The sequence below is a fragment of the Xiphophorus hellerii genome, chromosome 2, assembly GCF_003331165.1.
Source record: "Xiphophorus hellerii strain 12219 chromosome 2, Xiphophorus_hellerii-4.1, whole genome shotgun sequence".
Lineage (NCBI taxonomy): Eukaryota > Metazoa > Chordata > Actinopteri > Cyprinodontiformes > Poeciliidae > Xiphophorus > Xiphophorus hellerii.
This window is the reverse complement of record NC_045673.1, coordinates 12,407,242-12,420,518: the sequence shown is the minus strand read 5'-3', so window position 1 is coordinate 12,420,518 and position 13,277 is coordinate 12,407,242. Positions and strand designations below refer to the sequence as shown.

Sequence of the window (13,277 nt, the reverse complement as noted above, 5' to 3'; positions counted from 1 at the left end):
GCATATTTATCTACTGTTACTTCACACAACTCTTTGGGATATGAATATTCCACACATTGCTTGTGTGATGACAGTATGTATGCAATATGTTGTGCTGCCCTAGTTAAAATATTATTGCAAAGATAATGTTTTATGAAGTCAAACAGTAAACGGAAAAAAAAAAAAACTAGAGCCATATTTTACTCTCCCATGTGTTTTCCTGCTTTGCAGCCTGTTAGACAGTGTTAATTTACATTCCTGACTCATCATTACCTCACCTCCCAGAAATACCCTGGCCAGGCATCAGAGAACAGACCTGTTGGAAGACCCACTGGTGCATATTAATTCAATGTCTGTCACCTGTTTGTAATGCAAATTGTTCCTTATAACTCCGCCATTCTTATGCCCATCACAGACGACTGTTAATCACAAAATGTGCCATTATGCAGCTAGGCGTTATCTGACTCCATTAGGAGAAACCCTTCTTGCTGCCCCTACATCGTTCAGCTTGTTGTCTGTGTCTCAATGCAGTTACTTATTACACTGATAATAATAGTGCTGGAGCAGGTTTAATTACCATTTAACTGCACTGTGTCCCAGCAGGTTAGGAGCTCGCCTCAGTGAAGAGTACCTGGGCGCTGAGATCCATCTCCCTCCAGCAGTAGGAGTGAAGGAGAATAAATTGGGATGGCTGGCATTGGCCTGGGGGCTCAGACTTGTTTTCCCAAGTCTCTTCAGTTGGTTCTGTAGCAGAATCTCCAAACGGACTGACTCAGGAAAGTGGTGCAACTTTCAGACTGTAAAACTCAGAAATCTGTATTCTCATGTGCTTCTGAAGCTGGTAAAGCTCAGCAGCAAAATGGAAATTGGGTTATTTTCCTCTGGAATAATAGAGACTGCATTGTACTTTCTTGCAAAACTATAACTAGTGTCCAACATCTAAATAAGTACTATCCATGTGTTAACATATCTAAGGTGCAACTTTCACAGTATATCAAATTGCACTAAAACATCCAGGGGTATTAAAAGTGTGTGTTCAGACTCACTGCAATCATCTGGGCCACGTAGCTCTCTGGGCCGGTGTACTCTGTCGGATCCTTCACCCTCACCAGAACCAGGAAGTAAAGGTAGTGCCACATGTTGTGTTCTGATTTGATGTGCTCCTCAAATGATACCGTCTTGTTGTCAAATTTGTCTCTTTCCAACCCTGTGACATTAATAACTCATCAACAAGTGTTCTTCTAAAATATGCCATTTTCTACATTGCAGCCTTTGCCTCCATTTGGCAGCGCTTACCACAGATGAAACAGGATGTTTTGAGAATCTCCTCCTTCCTTTGTTTCTCACTCCTCAAGTCGGCAAAGGTGTCAATGATCACACCAAATATCAGATTAAGCACGATAATAATGACGATGAAGAAGAAGAGAAGGTCATAAATGACTCGAGCGGCAAACAGAGGCTCCTGGAAGGTTAGGGGTAAAAAATGGAGACAGCACATCAGTTTACCAAAACAGTCAAACCAAAAAAAATTTATAAATGTTTGGACTATTTCAGCACAAATGGACATACGGAGGAGAAAAATAATTTTAGGATGGTCTGACCTCTTTGGATGGTCTCCTGAGAATATCTCCCACACCTCCCCCGTTGCGTAATCCTTGGTTCAACACAGTGATTATGCACATGCGCAGTGTGTCGCACACACGCTCCACTTCATCATCTTTATCTACAACAACAATGTATTTAACATAAACAGTAAGACTCTGGAATATTATTTAGAAATATGATGCAGAACTTTAAATAATTTTGCCCTCTGTGATTTTTACATTTCTTTTTAAGAAAACAGCCAGCCTATTATATTTTATTGGGATTTTATATGACAGTCTCACACAAATTAGATAATTATTGTGAAGTGAAAGTAAAAGCAGTTGTCTGGATTTAAATATACAAAAATCCTTAAAATGTGACACGCAGTAGTATAGAGACCGCTGGATGTTGGTTCCCCCAGTGAAACCTTCAGAAGTTATCGTACAAGTAACTACGGTTCCCCTGTGTGTAACTCAATCTCAGTAGAAACACATACAATGTGTAAAGGTCTAAAAGATTGTTAGAGGACAGTAAAGAAAATGGCATCCTTCATCTAAACCAGCGTTTCTCAATTCCGGTCCTCGGGCCCCCCTGCCCTGCATGTTTTAGGCGTTTCCCTTCTGCTACACACCTGGATTGAATCTATGGGTGATCAACAGGTTTCTGCAGAACTTGATGGTCATGCAATCATTTGAATCAGCTGTTCTGGAATAGAGGCACATCTAAAACATGCAGAGCAGAGGGGCCTGAGGACTGGAATTGAGAGGCACTGATCTAAACCGACAGGCTGGTCATTAACCACAGAAGCAGCCATGAGGCCAACGGTAACTCTGGAGGAGCTGCAGAGAATCACAATTCAAGTGGGAGAATTTGTTGGCGTGTCGACTTTATTCCTTCTGCACTCGAAAAACCTGGTCTTTGTCAGAGTGGCAAGAAAAAAAAGCCAATAGCTGAAAGAAAACAATGATTTCGTCACCAGCTCTGCGGTGTTTCCCAAAGCTGGGGTCAGAAACCCACTGGTGGTCGCAATTCAACAAGTCCAGGGTTTTGTGATGCTGTTCAGTAATCTAAGCTTAAGTAACAAAAATTATAAAAGTAAAGCATATTTATGCTTAAAAGCAGTTGAGAAAACAATTATAAGTAAGCATTAGTTGTTTATGCCATCTGTATACCCGTCTTATTAATACATTAAGTAAATGATCAGTGTCACACGTCTTTTCCACTGTTATTTTGTGGCCTACAATGAAAAAACTTGGGAACCAGGATGAAAATTAAACAAAAAAAAAAAAACATGTGGAAGAAGATGTTCAGATGAGACCAAAGTGGAGATGTTGTACCAGTCTACCTTCAAAATGTTTTGTGTGGCAAACACTGAACACATCGTCCCCATAGTGAAACATGATGGTGGCATCTCTCTGCCAAAAGCCCCTTCCAGCAGGCTAACAACTCTGAAGATACACCAAGAGCTATAAAAAATGGTTTAGATCAGTTTCTGGTAAGTAATCTAGACAACCATTTTCCGTCTCATTTTGAATGCACTATTCCTCTGTTATGTAAAATCCTAGTAATTACCACTGAAGTTTTGTGGTCATAAATGGCCAAAATGTAAAAAAAAAAAAGCTAAAGACATATAATTAATTTAGCAAGACCTTGTAGCCACTCTATATTTTATTCAGCTAATTATCAACAAAATAAACTGCATTTGTACATACCCAGATTCTAACTGTGTGACATTAGATATAAGATAAACCATTATTCATTCACCACGACCTTACAACTAAGCCCTCCAGTCGGCTGCAACTAAACGGTGATGAAGAAATGAATTGAGCTATTTTTATGAGGTGTGAAATGTACTGAGATGTTGCAAATGGACGAAGCCACGCACAGGATGGAGAAGGATGTGGATAACATCACGTGCGTGTCCCTGCAGCGCAGGTGATCCACGGATCCAAGAAGTGTGAGTCACCCCCACTGCCTCATCAAGTTTCTTTGTGTGCAGACCTCGGTGTGAGTCTGAGAGTGTGTCTGTGTGTGTTTGTGCGGGTAACCTTTCTGTGGCTGGAAATGTCAACCCACAAACCAGTCAAACTGCTCAACTGTGACTTTCCCAATATGTGAAGTGAAAAAAAAATAATAAAATAAATAAATGATCTAACAGTAAAACTTTTACCAGGAAGTGATTTGGAAGGTGATGCAGGGCAGCTGTTCTTCGTAGATGAATCTGTGGATTCGACATCACACAACAAATCTGGCCTCCCTGAAAACCATTAGGAAACAATTTTTAGATCCTGCTGTTCCACTAAAACAATCCAGAAAAGTTTCATCAAGACAACATGCAGTTTATTCTAGTCATTAAACCAGTAAGAAAATATATAGCTAGACATTATGTAAACTGAAGCAGCAGCTGTTAGGTGGGTGGTGAAGAGCTGCTAAAAAACAAAACCCTGAACAAATCATTTTAATGCGCAGAGCCTTGATCAGGAATCCAGAAAAGGTGTATAGCTGAGATGAAATCGGGTCAGGCAGACTGACAGAGACTGCTGTAAAATAAGCAGACACCCTGGCTGCTTATTTTACAATAAATAAAACAATAAAATAGAGTTAGGAGTCAGAGGATGAGGAGGAAGAGATGGCTGGACAGTAAGATAGGAGATCGCTGTAAGGGTCAGAGCTCTACAGTGGACGGAGCGCCGTCAGTTTCTCTGGAGCTCCGGCTGCTCCCCCTCTCAGTCCTCAGCTAACATACAGACAGGCGTGAGCCCAGCAAGTTACATAAGCCAGCGCTGCTCTGCTGTGTCTGCTCTGCTCAGCAAAACACAGGATGGCACGGCCACCAGGTTATGCAACAGGTGCACATGTGCAAGCAGGATGTCTTCCTGTTCGTCAGCTCATTAACACGCCCACACAATCCCCGGTGTTATCAAAACATGTGGCACCGGATATTTTATACAGCATACTGTACATATTCGGTGTAGCTTACATGTTTACAAAGGAAGCTTTCTCCTGAGAAGTTGCGAATCGCGAAAGTTAAGCCATGCATACGAATATGAAACTCATTTACATGTGTGTTTTATTTAAAGTTAGTCTAAAAAGAAAGCTCATAGTACCGTTAAAATACCACCTTCAGGGACGTAAAAATTACATGATTACTTTTTCTCAAATGTTTTCTTCCTTTACTATTATGAGAAAAAATATATGTTGGGTGGAAAATAAGAGTAAAAAAAGCAACAAGGTTTACACTAAAACCTTGTTGTCACTAAAACCTTTGGAGTCAGGTTTAGTAGAAGCCTATCAGTAATGTTCAGACTGTTCCTGCCAAAGGTTTATTAAATCTATGTGACTGGGATGACTTCTCTTTAATGCAGCTCACATTAGGTGAACTCAAAGTATTTCAAATTTTTTCTCGCCAGGTGATTTTCTGTTGACTGAAATTTTAGATGATACGTAATTTCTTCCATTTTGACACAAAAACTGGTTCAAGTAAAGAATAATAACTCCATAACATAATTTAGCTGCTACTATGTATTCCAGTTTGTTGTTTTTTATGTGTAAAAAAAAAAAAAAGAAAAAAAAAAATCACCTTTTACTATTGTGGGCAAAATATTTTTGTTTGGTTTTATTAGATAATAACTCATTCAGCAAGGTTTTAGAAGTATTTAGACAGGCACTGATAAAAAGGATTCTGTCTGGCACTCCTACTCTGTAGAAATATATAGAAATACAGAGAATATAGAACACTTTGCAAAGGATCAGAAGGATAATATTGTGCAATTTGAAAACTATAATTTTGCTAAAAGATGCTGGTTGTGCAAATGTCAGAAAAGCTTAACTGGGATACACTTATGGAACCACATTAGCAAAACATTTTTATCTTTATTATTACATCGTGTGGCCTTCTTTAGCTTTGTCTCATTGGTTAGTAAGAAAATCAAACTATAGGAAGCCCATCCAGTTAGGAAAAACTGCCACAATCAGAGATGGTGCAGATTAAGTGAGGGAATACAAGTCAAGACTGAAAATGCGTCTTTATAATTTACATGACTTGAGGTAGAAAAACAAATCTTAATACATGAATCTGAGGACTAAAGGTGCCTACTTGTATGCAGGTGGTCCACTTCCATCCGGAAGTCATTCTTAAAGAAGATGAAACCGATGATGGAGAAAAAGTAGACCAGGAAGAGAGCAAGGATTGCTGTCAAGATGATGGAGCGGCCATTTCTTGTCACACTTTTGATCACGTTCAGCAGCGTCTCCTCTCGAAACACCAGGTCAAACAGCTAAAAGAAACTTCACATCAGTGAGAATGATCACGGTTATTTTAAAAATGAAAAATAAAAAAAATGAATTCCTTACCAAAAAGCTGTAGAAGAACTCGTGCGCAAAGAGGCCCAAGACACAGATTAAAGCATAACCCAAATGGTAGATGAAGAGCAAGTCCATCACGACTGCTTTGTAGCCTCGAGCAAATGTTCCCTTGTTCCCCACAAAACTTACAATGAACACTAACTTGTTGAAAAGCTGAGAAAAAAGGAAAATATGATTTAATAGAATACATAATAGTTCACTGCCTCAATACAAAAGCATTCCTTACTTACGTTTATAGAGCCTAGCAAAAACAGAGCAGGTGTGAGGCCCATAGTGTAAATGGCACGTAGAATGAGCGTGACGAGGAAGGAAATGATGCCCCACTGCTTGGGGAGGACAGGAAGCAGGGCGGTAGAGATGCCCAATGCCACCCACAGAAAGATATTCCAGAATGGGGACAAGGTGCCTGGACAAAAAATATAAATAAAACATAAAGATCAACAATGCTTCGAGACGTGGAGGCTTGTTGATAAATTATTCACCAGAGTTTAGAGCTTAACTTGGCACACTGTGGTGAAGGCAACACTTAAGACATGTCAAACAACAGTCCGGGGGGAAATTACTGCTCAAAACAACCATCTCTTCAGCAGATTACAGGGTAAACAAACCATTGAAGCTCGGGGTTCTCTAGGAAACTGCAAAGCAGGGATGAGTAATGGAGAACAATGACTCTAAAGAAATAGCTTTGTTTGATCAACTGCACAAAAGCAGTTTGATGTAAATGTGGTCATGTTGTTGATGGACTAAATGTTTTTCACAAATGGTGCTGGAACAGCTGGGTATGAAGTGTAAGTGTTGAGTCATCTCACATGTCTTCATCTAATCCTTCTTTGGTCTTTCTAAATCTATATGTACATACACACAATTACATGCAAAATTGGCTTTGGATTTCCACTCTGCTATTTTCTTTTAATACTAATTACATTTCAGAATAGAGCTGAGCAGAGATACTGTAGCACAAAGCCCTCAGCCAATAAAGTCAGTAAGTCCAAGTTGTCTTGCATCAGAAGGTGCAATTAAACTGTAAAATAATCTCTATGCACATTCTGTACACACCTACCTATTCATGTGCAGAGGTTTTATTAGGTGTGAACACAAAACAAACATTTAATAGTGTGGAGGAATAATGCATGTTTTTAAAATATTTTTTTTAATCTTGGGATGAAATCCACTTTAACTCTACTGTAAAAGTAATCAGCATACCTAAAACAGACGCCATCATTTCTGATTACCAAAAAGTGGTGAAATATCAGTAGAAATTCAGCTGCTTATCTGGGGGTTAACTACATGTGCTGAATGATGGATATCCATACATATGTAAAGTATTAATAACATTTTGACTACAGAAAGTCTGCAATAAAGTTTAACTGATGCACAAATAATCTTTTTTTTTTTTTTTTAATCGGTGCAGATATTTGTTGTACGATCATTCCACCTTGGAAAAACAAAACTTCACAGGGATCATTAAAAGCTTTAATGACATTCCTGGCAGCGATTAAAGGATATAAATTTCAGACGGACAGCTTAATTACCCTCATCTCCATCATCTCCAAACGGGTAAAAAGCACCGACGGTGAGGTTGAGCACACAGGCCAGGTAGAAAGAGATGCTTCCCCAAAGAGAGAAGTGCCGGGAGAACCAGAACAGAGCCTTATTTTCTGTGCAAAGGAGAACGGAAAGAAAGTTTAGCTTGTTTCTTCAAACATTATGGATACTATCCACTCATACTGTGATGAGATTCTGGAGCCGCAGTCACTATTTAAAGCCACTTACTGCGGATCATCTTTTGCCACCTCATCTCGTTGTAGAGGTTGTCGAACTGCTGGAAGAAGTCGTTCACCTTGCTGCCCTGGTCGTCTCTTTCGGTGGTGGTGAACACGCGGTTCTTGGATTCCTCGGTGAGGTACTCACAGATGTTTGGCACAGGAAACACAATCTGCTCCATGCTGCGATCGTGACGCACAATCTGAAAAGCGACACCATTTACTTCAAAAAATTCCCCATCATAAGAAATCTGGCGGAGTAAAGTCAAGGTTTACCTCTATCTGTGCTGTGTGCTTCGCGTAGTAATGAAGAGCTTCGTCTTTGTCGTCATCCAGCCCCAAACTAGGCCTTAGGCTCTGCTGCAAGATCTTATTGTGTCTGGCCAACTAAATGAAATTAAAAAAACCCAACATAATGTGAGGACATGTCTAACATCTACATTCTTATCCTCTTTTTTTTTAAAGGGGGTTTATATGAAGAAAAAAAACAGCTATAGAAATTCATAAAAATTAGAAAACTTGGCCTTCTCATAATTATTGAAACAAATGTGACTTTATTTTAATTTTTTTTTTTAAATAAACTAACACAAAAGTGTGTTGTATGACCTTGTTTTTAGAGGTCAATCACTTCATATATACATATAAAAAAAACAATATACCTAGTTTTGCAACCTCAGTTAATTTGAGAAGCTTTTAAAGCTTTCCTTTTGTTTCCTGATCTCCTTTAATAAAAAAAAGAGGCTATTTAAACCAGCCCCACCCTGTGTGAAAAAGCTAATTGCTTATTTAAAGCTAATAACTTCCCGCACCACCCTTGGAAATAATTTGCCTGCTGAGGTTTGAATAGTTGTTTACATAACCATCCATAAAAATTAAGAATTTGACTGGAAAAGTGGAAAATAAAATTGTCATTGATTTTCAGGTTCTACCTTCATCAAAGCTATTTAGAATGTAATAAGAAAACAAATATATAAACTTAAATATTATATAATAATGATCAGATCAGTGGTAGCAAATGGATAGCTTGTTACTCTTAAATACATAAATAAATGTATTTCAATAACAAAGCAGTTAAAAATGTTAAGGTTAACAATCACATGCACATCTTATTTAAAACACTTTGTGTTTTAAATAAGATGTGCATGTGTTTAAACACAAAGTGTTTTAAATAAAATAAGTCTTAGTAGATTTGTGTCCACAAGAACTATTTTATGAAGATTGAGTCTATGTGCCACATTTTCTTTTACTAATAAATGTTGTCTGGAGTGCATAAGACAGTTTCTCCATCTTCAATAACTCTTGTTGGTTCTGGGATTTCCAACTTCAATATTCATTTGATTTTTCTGTCTTGCATCTCAGAAATTCTGACATCCAAGTACAAATCAAATGGACCACAAAAAAACTTACAGAAGTAAAAGTTACATGAATATTTAAAGTAAATGGTAACCAGCTGTTTCATTAATAAAACTAAATCCTCTGACACACCAACACAGGCAGAGTGGAGGACCTGCTAGACTTGCTCTGCCCTTTTTCATTGACATAAAGCAGCATCACATCATGAAAACTAATTTTAGTGTCGGAAGAGTTCATTCACAGTGGAGCAGTCTTCAATCATTAATGAAGCACTAGAGTGCACAGCCCTGAGGTCAGCAGAGGGTCAGACAGAAACAAACAAAAAAAAAAGGCCAATGCATAAGTCACAGACAAACAACAGCTGTTGCTTTCTTAATAACCTGATGGGCCAGGATGTAAATGTTGTGTCCAACGTCTCTGGGTTTGATCCGCTCACCAGCGTTGTCCATGTCCTCCTCAGTCTCGTAACCCTGAGTGTAGGCTTCCTTCATTACATCCACCTAAAAATCAGGCAGGTTCGGACAAGTTTGTTGGCAATGCAGGGGACGTTATCTTTAACCTGTGCTGACAAACACAAACACCCACCAACTCAGTGGGTCTCATCTTGTAGAGAATCTTCTCTGCATTCTCACTGTCATGGCGACTCTCCATGATGGCCAGCAGCAGCTTGGAAGCATTGTTCTGAAATAAAAAGGCCCCAATATACATCTTTTAAGTGATTTAAGCTGCTGACATGAAAGCCTGAAGTTTTGTCGGATTACTAATTTAATAAAACCTTTGTTAAAAACCAGAACAAACACATTGCAGCTGTGGGTTTTAGAAAGAGTCCTTTTGAAGATCTGCTTCTCACCTTGAGGTCCAGCACCAGGTCCAGTCGATTCTCCCCCAGGGGGTTAATGGAGTTCACAATCAGCGCTATAATAATGTCAATGCCATTGGACTCATGTTTTGCTATGCATGTCTGCAGGAGAGGAACATGAGTGGTAAATGCAGTCAAAACAAACTAGAACTTATTATAGAGCAAACATTTGAACTGAGCACAAACTGAGCACACAGAGTATTAAAGTGACTCTGAATAAATTGGCTCATCATTGAAATATTATTGTCTTTATTTAACAACGTGGTCATAGGGAAGATGGTTGACTCGACATGTCCAGCAAACTGTTGCTGATACCATCCATGATGACAGCAAGCAACAAAAAGTCATTGCTAAAGAAGCTGACTTTTCACACAAGCATATTAACAGAAAGTTAAGCGGAAGGAAAATGTGTGAAAAGAAAAAAAAGCTCACAGCTGCTTTCTTAAGTGGAGACTGCAGCAAAGTGCATGGTGGAGATTACCAGCATGTGTACAAGAGCCACCGCACAGTGATTTACCCCAGGACATGGGCTAGAGCTGATGCATTCCTTGAGTTAAATACTTACTAAATCAAATACACCTGGAATGTCTTACCTGGACTTAGGGGGAAAAAAAGGAACTGTTGCTCATTCATTCAAACTAATCTTTGTATGTGAAATAGTTTTCGCACTTTGTTTAGAAATCTAGCTCCTAACGTTTGCAGCTGCCAATAGAGCCAAAACGTGAACTTATCACACTTCCGGTGGAAAATGGAATACAGTTTTATATGTTAAAGTAAAACAATCCGGCTTTAATCTGAAATCTCAATTGGAACAGGTGCAATGAATGTATTTCCAAAGATGTTTTGTTTCCTCTGCTCTTTGAGTCATTTTGTCTTTGAGATGCCTGACCTCATGTCTTTGCAACAAATTCACTAATCTTTGTTGTTGTATTCTGAGCTGTGGAGACTCAGTAGGACTATGTACAACCAACACTGCAGAGCATTTGAGCAGCTTGCAGGCAAAGTTTGAGCATCATTTCAGGGGTGAAGAGGGGAAGCGTTGCAGGGAGTCAGACTGTTGCATAGTATTATGGGATATGTAGTGAGTGCAGTAGCGGAGGGGACTAAATACATGAAATTAGCCCCTGGGCTCAATTCAATTGCTCACAGTCTGGATGCGGCATACCACAGACTAAGATTATCATTGTGTATTATGTTATATCTATTTTTCAACGCAAATGGCATAAGGCCGTACCTGGTTTTCATGGCAGGGACCCTGGCAGTACTCTGTGATGGTTTCTAGTGTTTGGCGCACCAGATCCACGTTGTTCTCATTAATATAAAGTCCCAGCAGCCCCAGGCCTCCGGTAGTGCTTCCGCAAATGCAGTCCAGAAACTGAAGCGTCTCACACACCAGATTGTAGTTGGTCTTATTGTGCTGATGGCGGAGGAAGTTCTGAAGCCCGAGACAAAAGTCATAGTTTAGATTATCAGTTGTTTTAACAACAACAAGGACATCAATTGTTCCAGACGGATTTCAGCACCTGCAGGTCTGAATTGTGGTTTTCACAGAGCAGCTGGAGATATCGCAGCACAGGTTTCATGATGGCGATCGACCAGCTCATCTCGGGTTCCTCTTCAACCTCGTCGGCTCCACCTGCATCACTGTTCTGGCCAAGAAACTCAAGATCGGGATCCAGTTCGTTCCTGTAGGAGGAGATGGCCTTCGACGTGGCCGACGAGGCCTCCTTCAGCTGTCCTCGCATCTCTTCCCTCATATAAATGCTCGAGTCTTTCACTGCAACGCAATAAGTAGATTGCATAGCAGCATTTAGGAGCAAATGACTTTGTGTAAATTGATGCAGCTGAACAGCAAACATTTATCCTTTTAGGCATTGAAACAGTAATAATAAAATAAGAAATGTAGAGGCATCCTTTTGACAAATGAGGCATAATTAAGTGGGGTTCGGTAGCTTAAAACCACCAAATCCTGATACAATGAGCTTTTGTAAATCTTGTGATGTAGGGTGTCACAGGGGCTTTTGACATGTGACTGCATGAAATGGGAACAACAGCATATCAGCAGAGCAACCAAAATCGTTCTGGATTTATTCAACGCTGATTTATTTAAAAAAGAAAAAGAAAAAATTAAGGCCGAGCTAAGGCCGAGCTGAACCTCAGGACCTCACACGGTGCAAAAGAATAATTGTTTCTATGGCAATGCCTGTCTGATCTCAGGTAGCACCCTTAAGTGACTCAGTTTTCCATGTAAATATGTGAGGCTAACAGGCATTTGAACATTAATGACTGGTGGTAAAGTGGTTTTATTCAAGACAACAGACAACATCTTTATTGGGATACGAGATGGATAAAAGTATTGCAAAAGTCTTTGTACAGCTTGTACTCTGTTATTTTGTAAAGTATCAACAAACATCAATGCATTTTATTGGCCTCCTATTAATTTTGTCTTGCATTTAGCTGCAGCCATCTTCACCTCAAATCTTTTCTTTATAACTCTTTTTTTTTTTTACTTTAATTATTTTATGCTATTCAGCTTCTGTTCAACCAAACAGGGGAACAAACAAAAGAAATAAGCCTCGGCTGCAGTTGGGTGCATTTACATTTGAGTTGTTCAAAATGGTCATAAATATTCACAACGCCAGTCTTCAGTAAATACATGAATGAAATCAAGTGAAATACTTCAATGCATAATTACTCAGTTTACCTTTTCTAAACCTGGTACTGCAAAAATTGTTGTCATCTTCTCTTTTTCTGCTGCTGAAATCAAACATGTTGACGGACACGGTGGACCGGATCTCCTGCTGGGCAACGCGCAGGCGATCGTAGAAAACCTTGAAGAACTTCTCAGAGTTCTTCTGCTTAAACAACTGGTTGTAGAAGGAGTTCTGGGTGGGAGTGAGAGTGACAATAAACACACAATCCAAATGCAGAGGTAGAGAACAATGGGCATGAATATCTGTGGCGCCCACCTGAATCTGAGTGTTTCCTCCCTTCAGAAGAGCGATGCCCAGCAAAATGCTCTGTTCGAACACTCGGTCGTTCTTGGTGCTGACTATGAGGTCGATCACCAGCTCTGTAGCCCCAACCTTATCCAAGAGACACTGAATTTCCACCATGCTGCTGCATGGCTTGTCTGAGTCCAGTGAGGCAGAACCTTCAACAGACAATAACCGAATACATTTTTTTTCCACAGATTGTCTGTCTCATCTTATACTGTCAGGACATAGTGGCAATTTTAACAAGAGGGCCATTAAAAAAAACAGTTACCTACTTCAGCTTTAAGGGAGAAAAAAAAAAATCCAAACCTACATAAGCCTGTATAAAAAAAACGATTTTCATACATAAAAGGGATGAATTCCATTCAAGGTTACTTT

General features: G+C 39.4%; 1 protein-coding gene across 1 annotated transcript in view; it reads right to left on the bottom strand.

Moving 5' to 3' along the window:
* Window positions 1-203: 203 nt before the first annotated feature.
* Window positions 204-13,277, bottom strand: part of LOC116736269 (inositol 1,4,5-trisphosphate receptor type 2-like) — a 44,673-nt gene continuing 31,599 nt past the window's right edge. Inside the window, 18 exon segments of the mRNA XM_032588648.1 lie at window positions 204-723; window positions 1,026-1,186; window positions 1,276-1,441; window positions 1,581-1,702; window positions 3,734-3,820; window positions 5,660-5,840; window positions 5,917-6,081; window positions 6,159-6,334; window positions 7,461-7,586; window positions 7,702-7,894; window positions 7,968-8,078; window positions 9,425-9,544; window positions 9,630-9,725; window positions 9,895-10,005; window positions 11,138-11,338; window positions 11,427-11,680; window positions 12,608-12,788; window positions 12,873-13,057. Coding sequence (XP_032444539.1) covers window positions 553-723; window positions 1,026-1,186; window positions 1,276-1,441; window positions 1,581-1,702; window positions 3,734-3,820; window positions 5,660-5,840; window positions 5,917-6,081; window positions 6,159-6,334; window positions 7,461-7,586; window positions 7,702-7,894; window positions 7,968-8,078; window positions 9,425-9,544; window positions 9,630-9,725; window positions 9,895-10,005; window positions 11,138-11,338; window positions 11,427-11,680; window positions 12,608-12,788; window positions 12,873-13,057 — 2,807 coding nt within the window. The 3' untranslated portion in view covers window positions 204-552.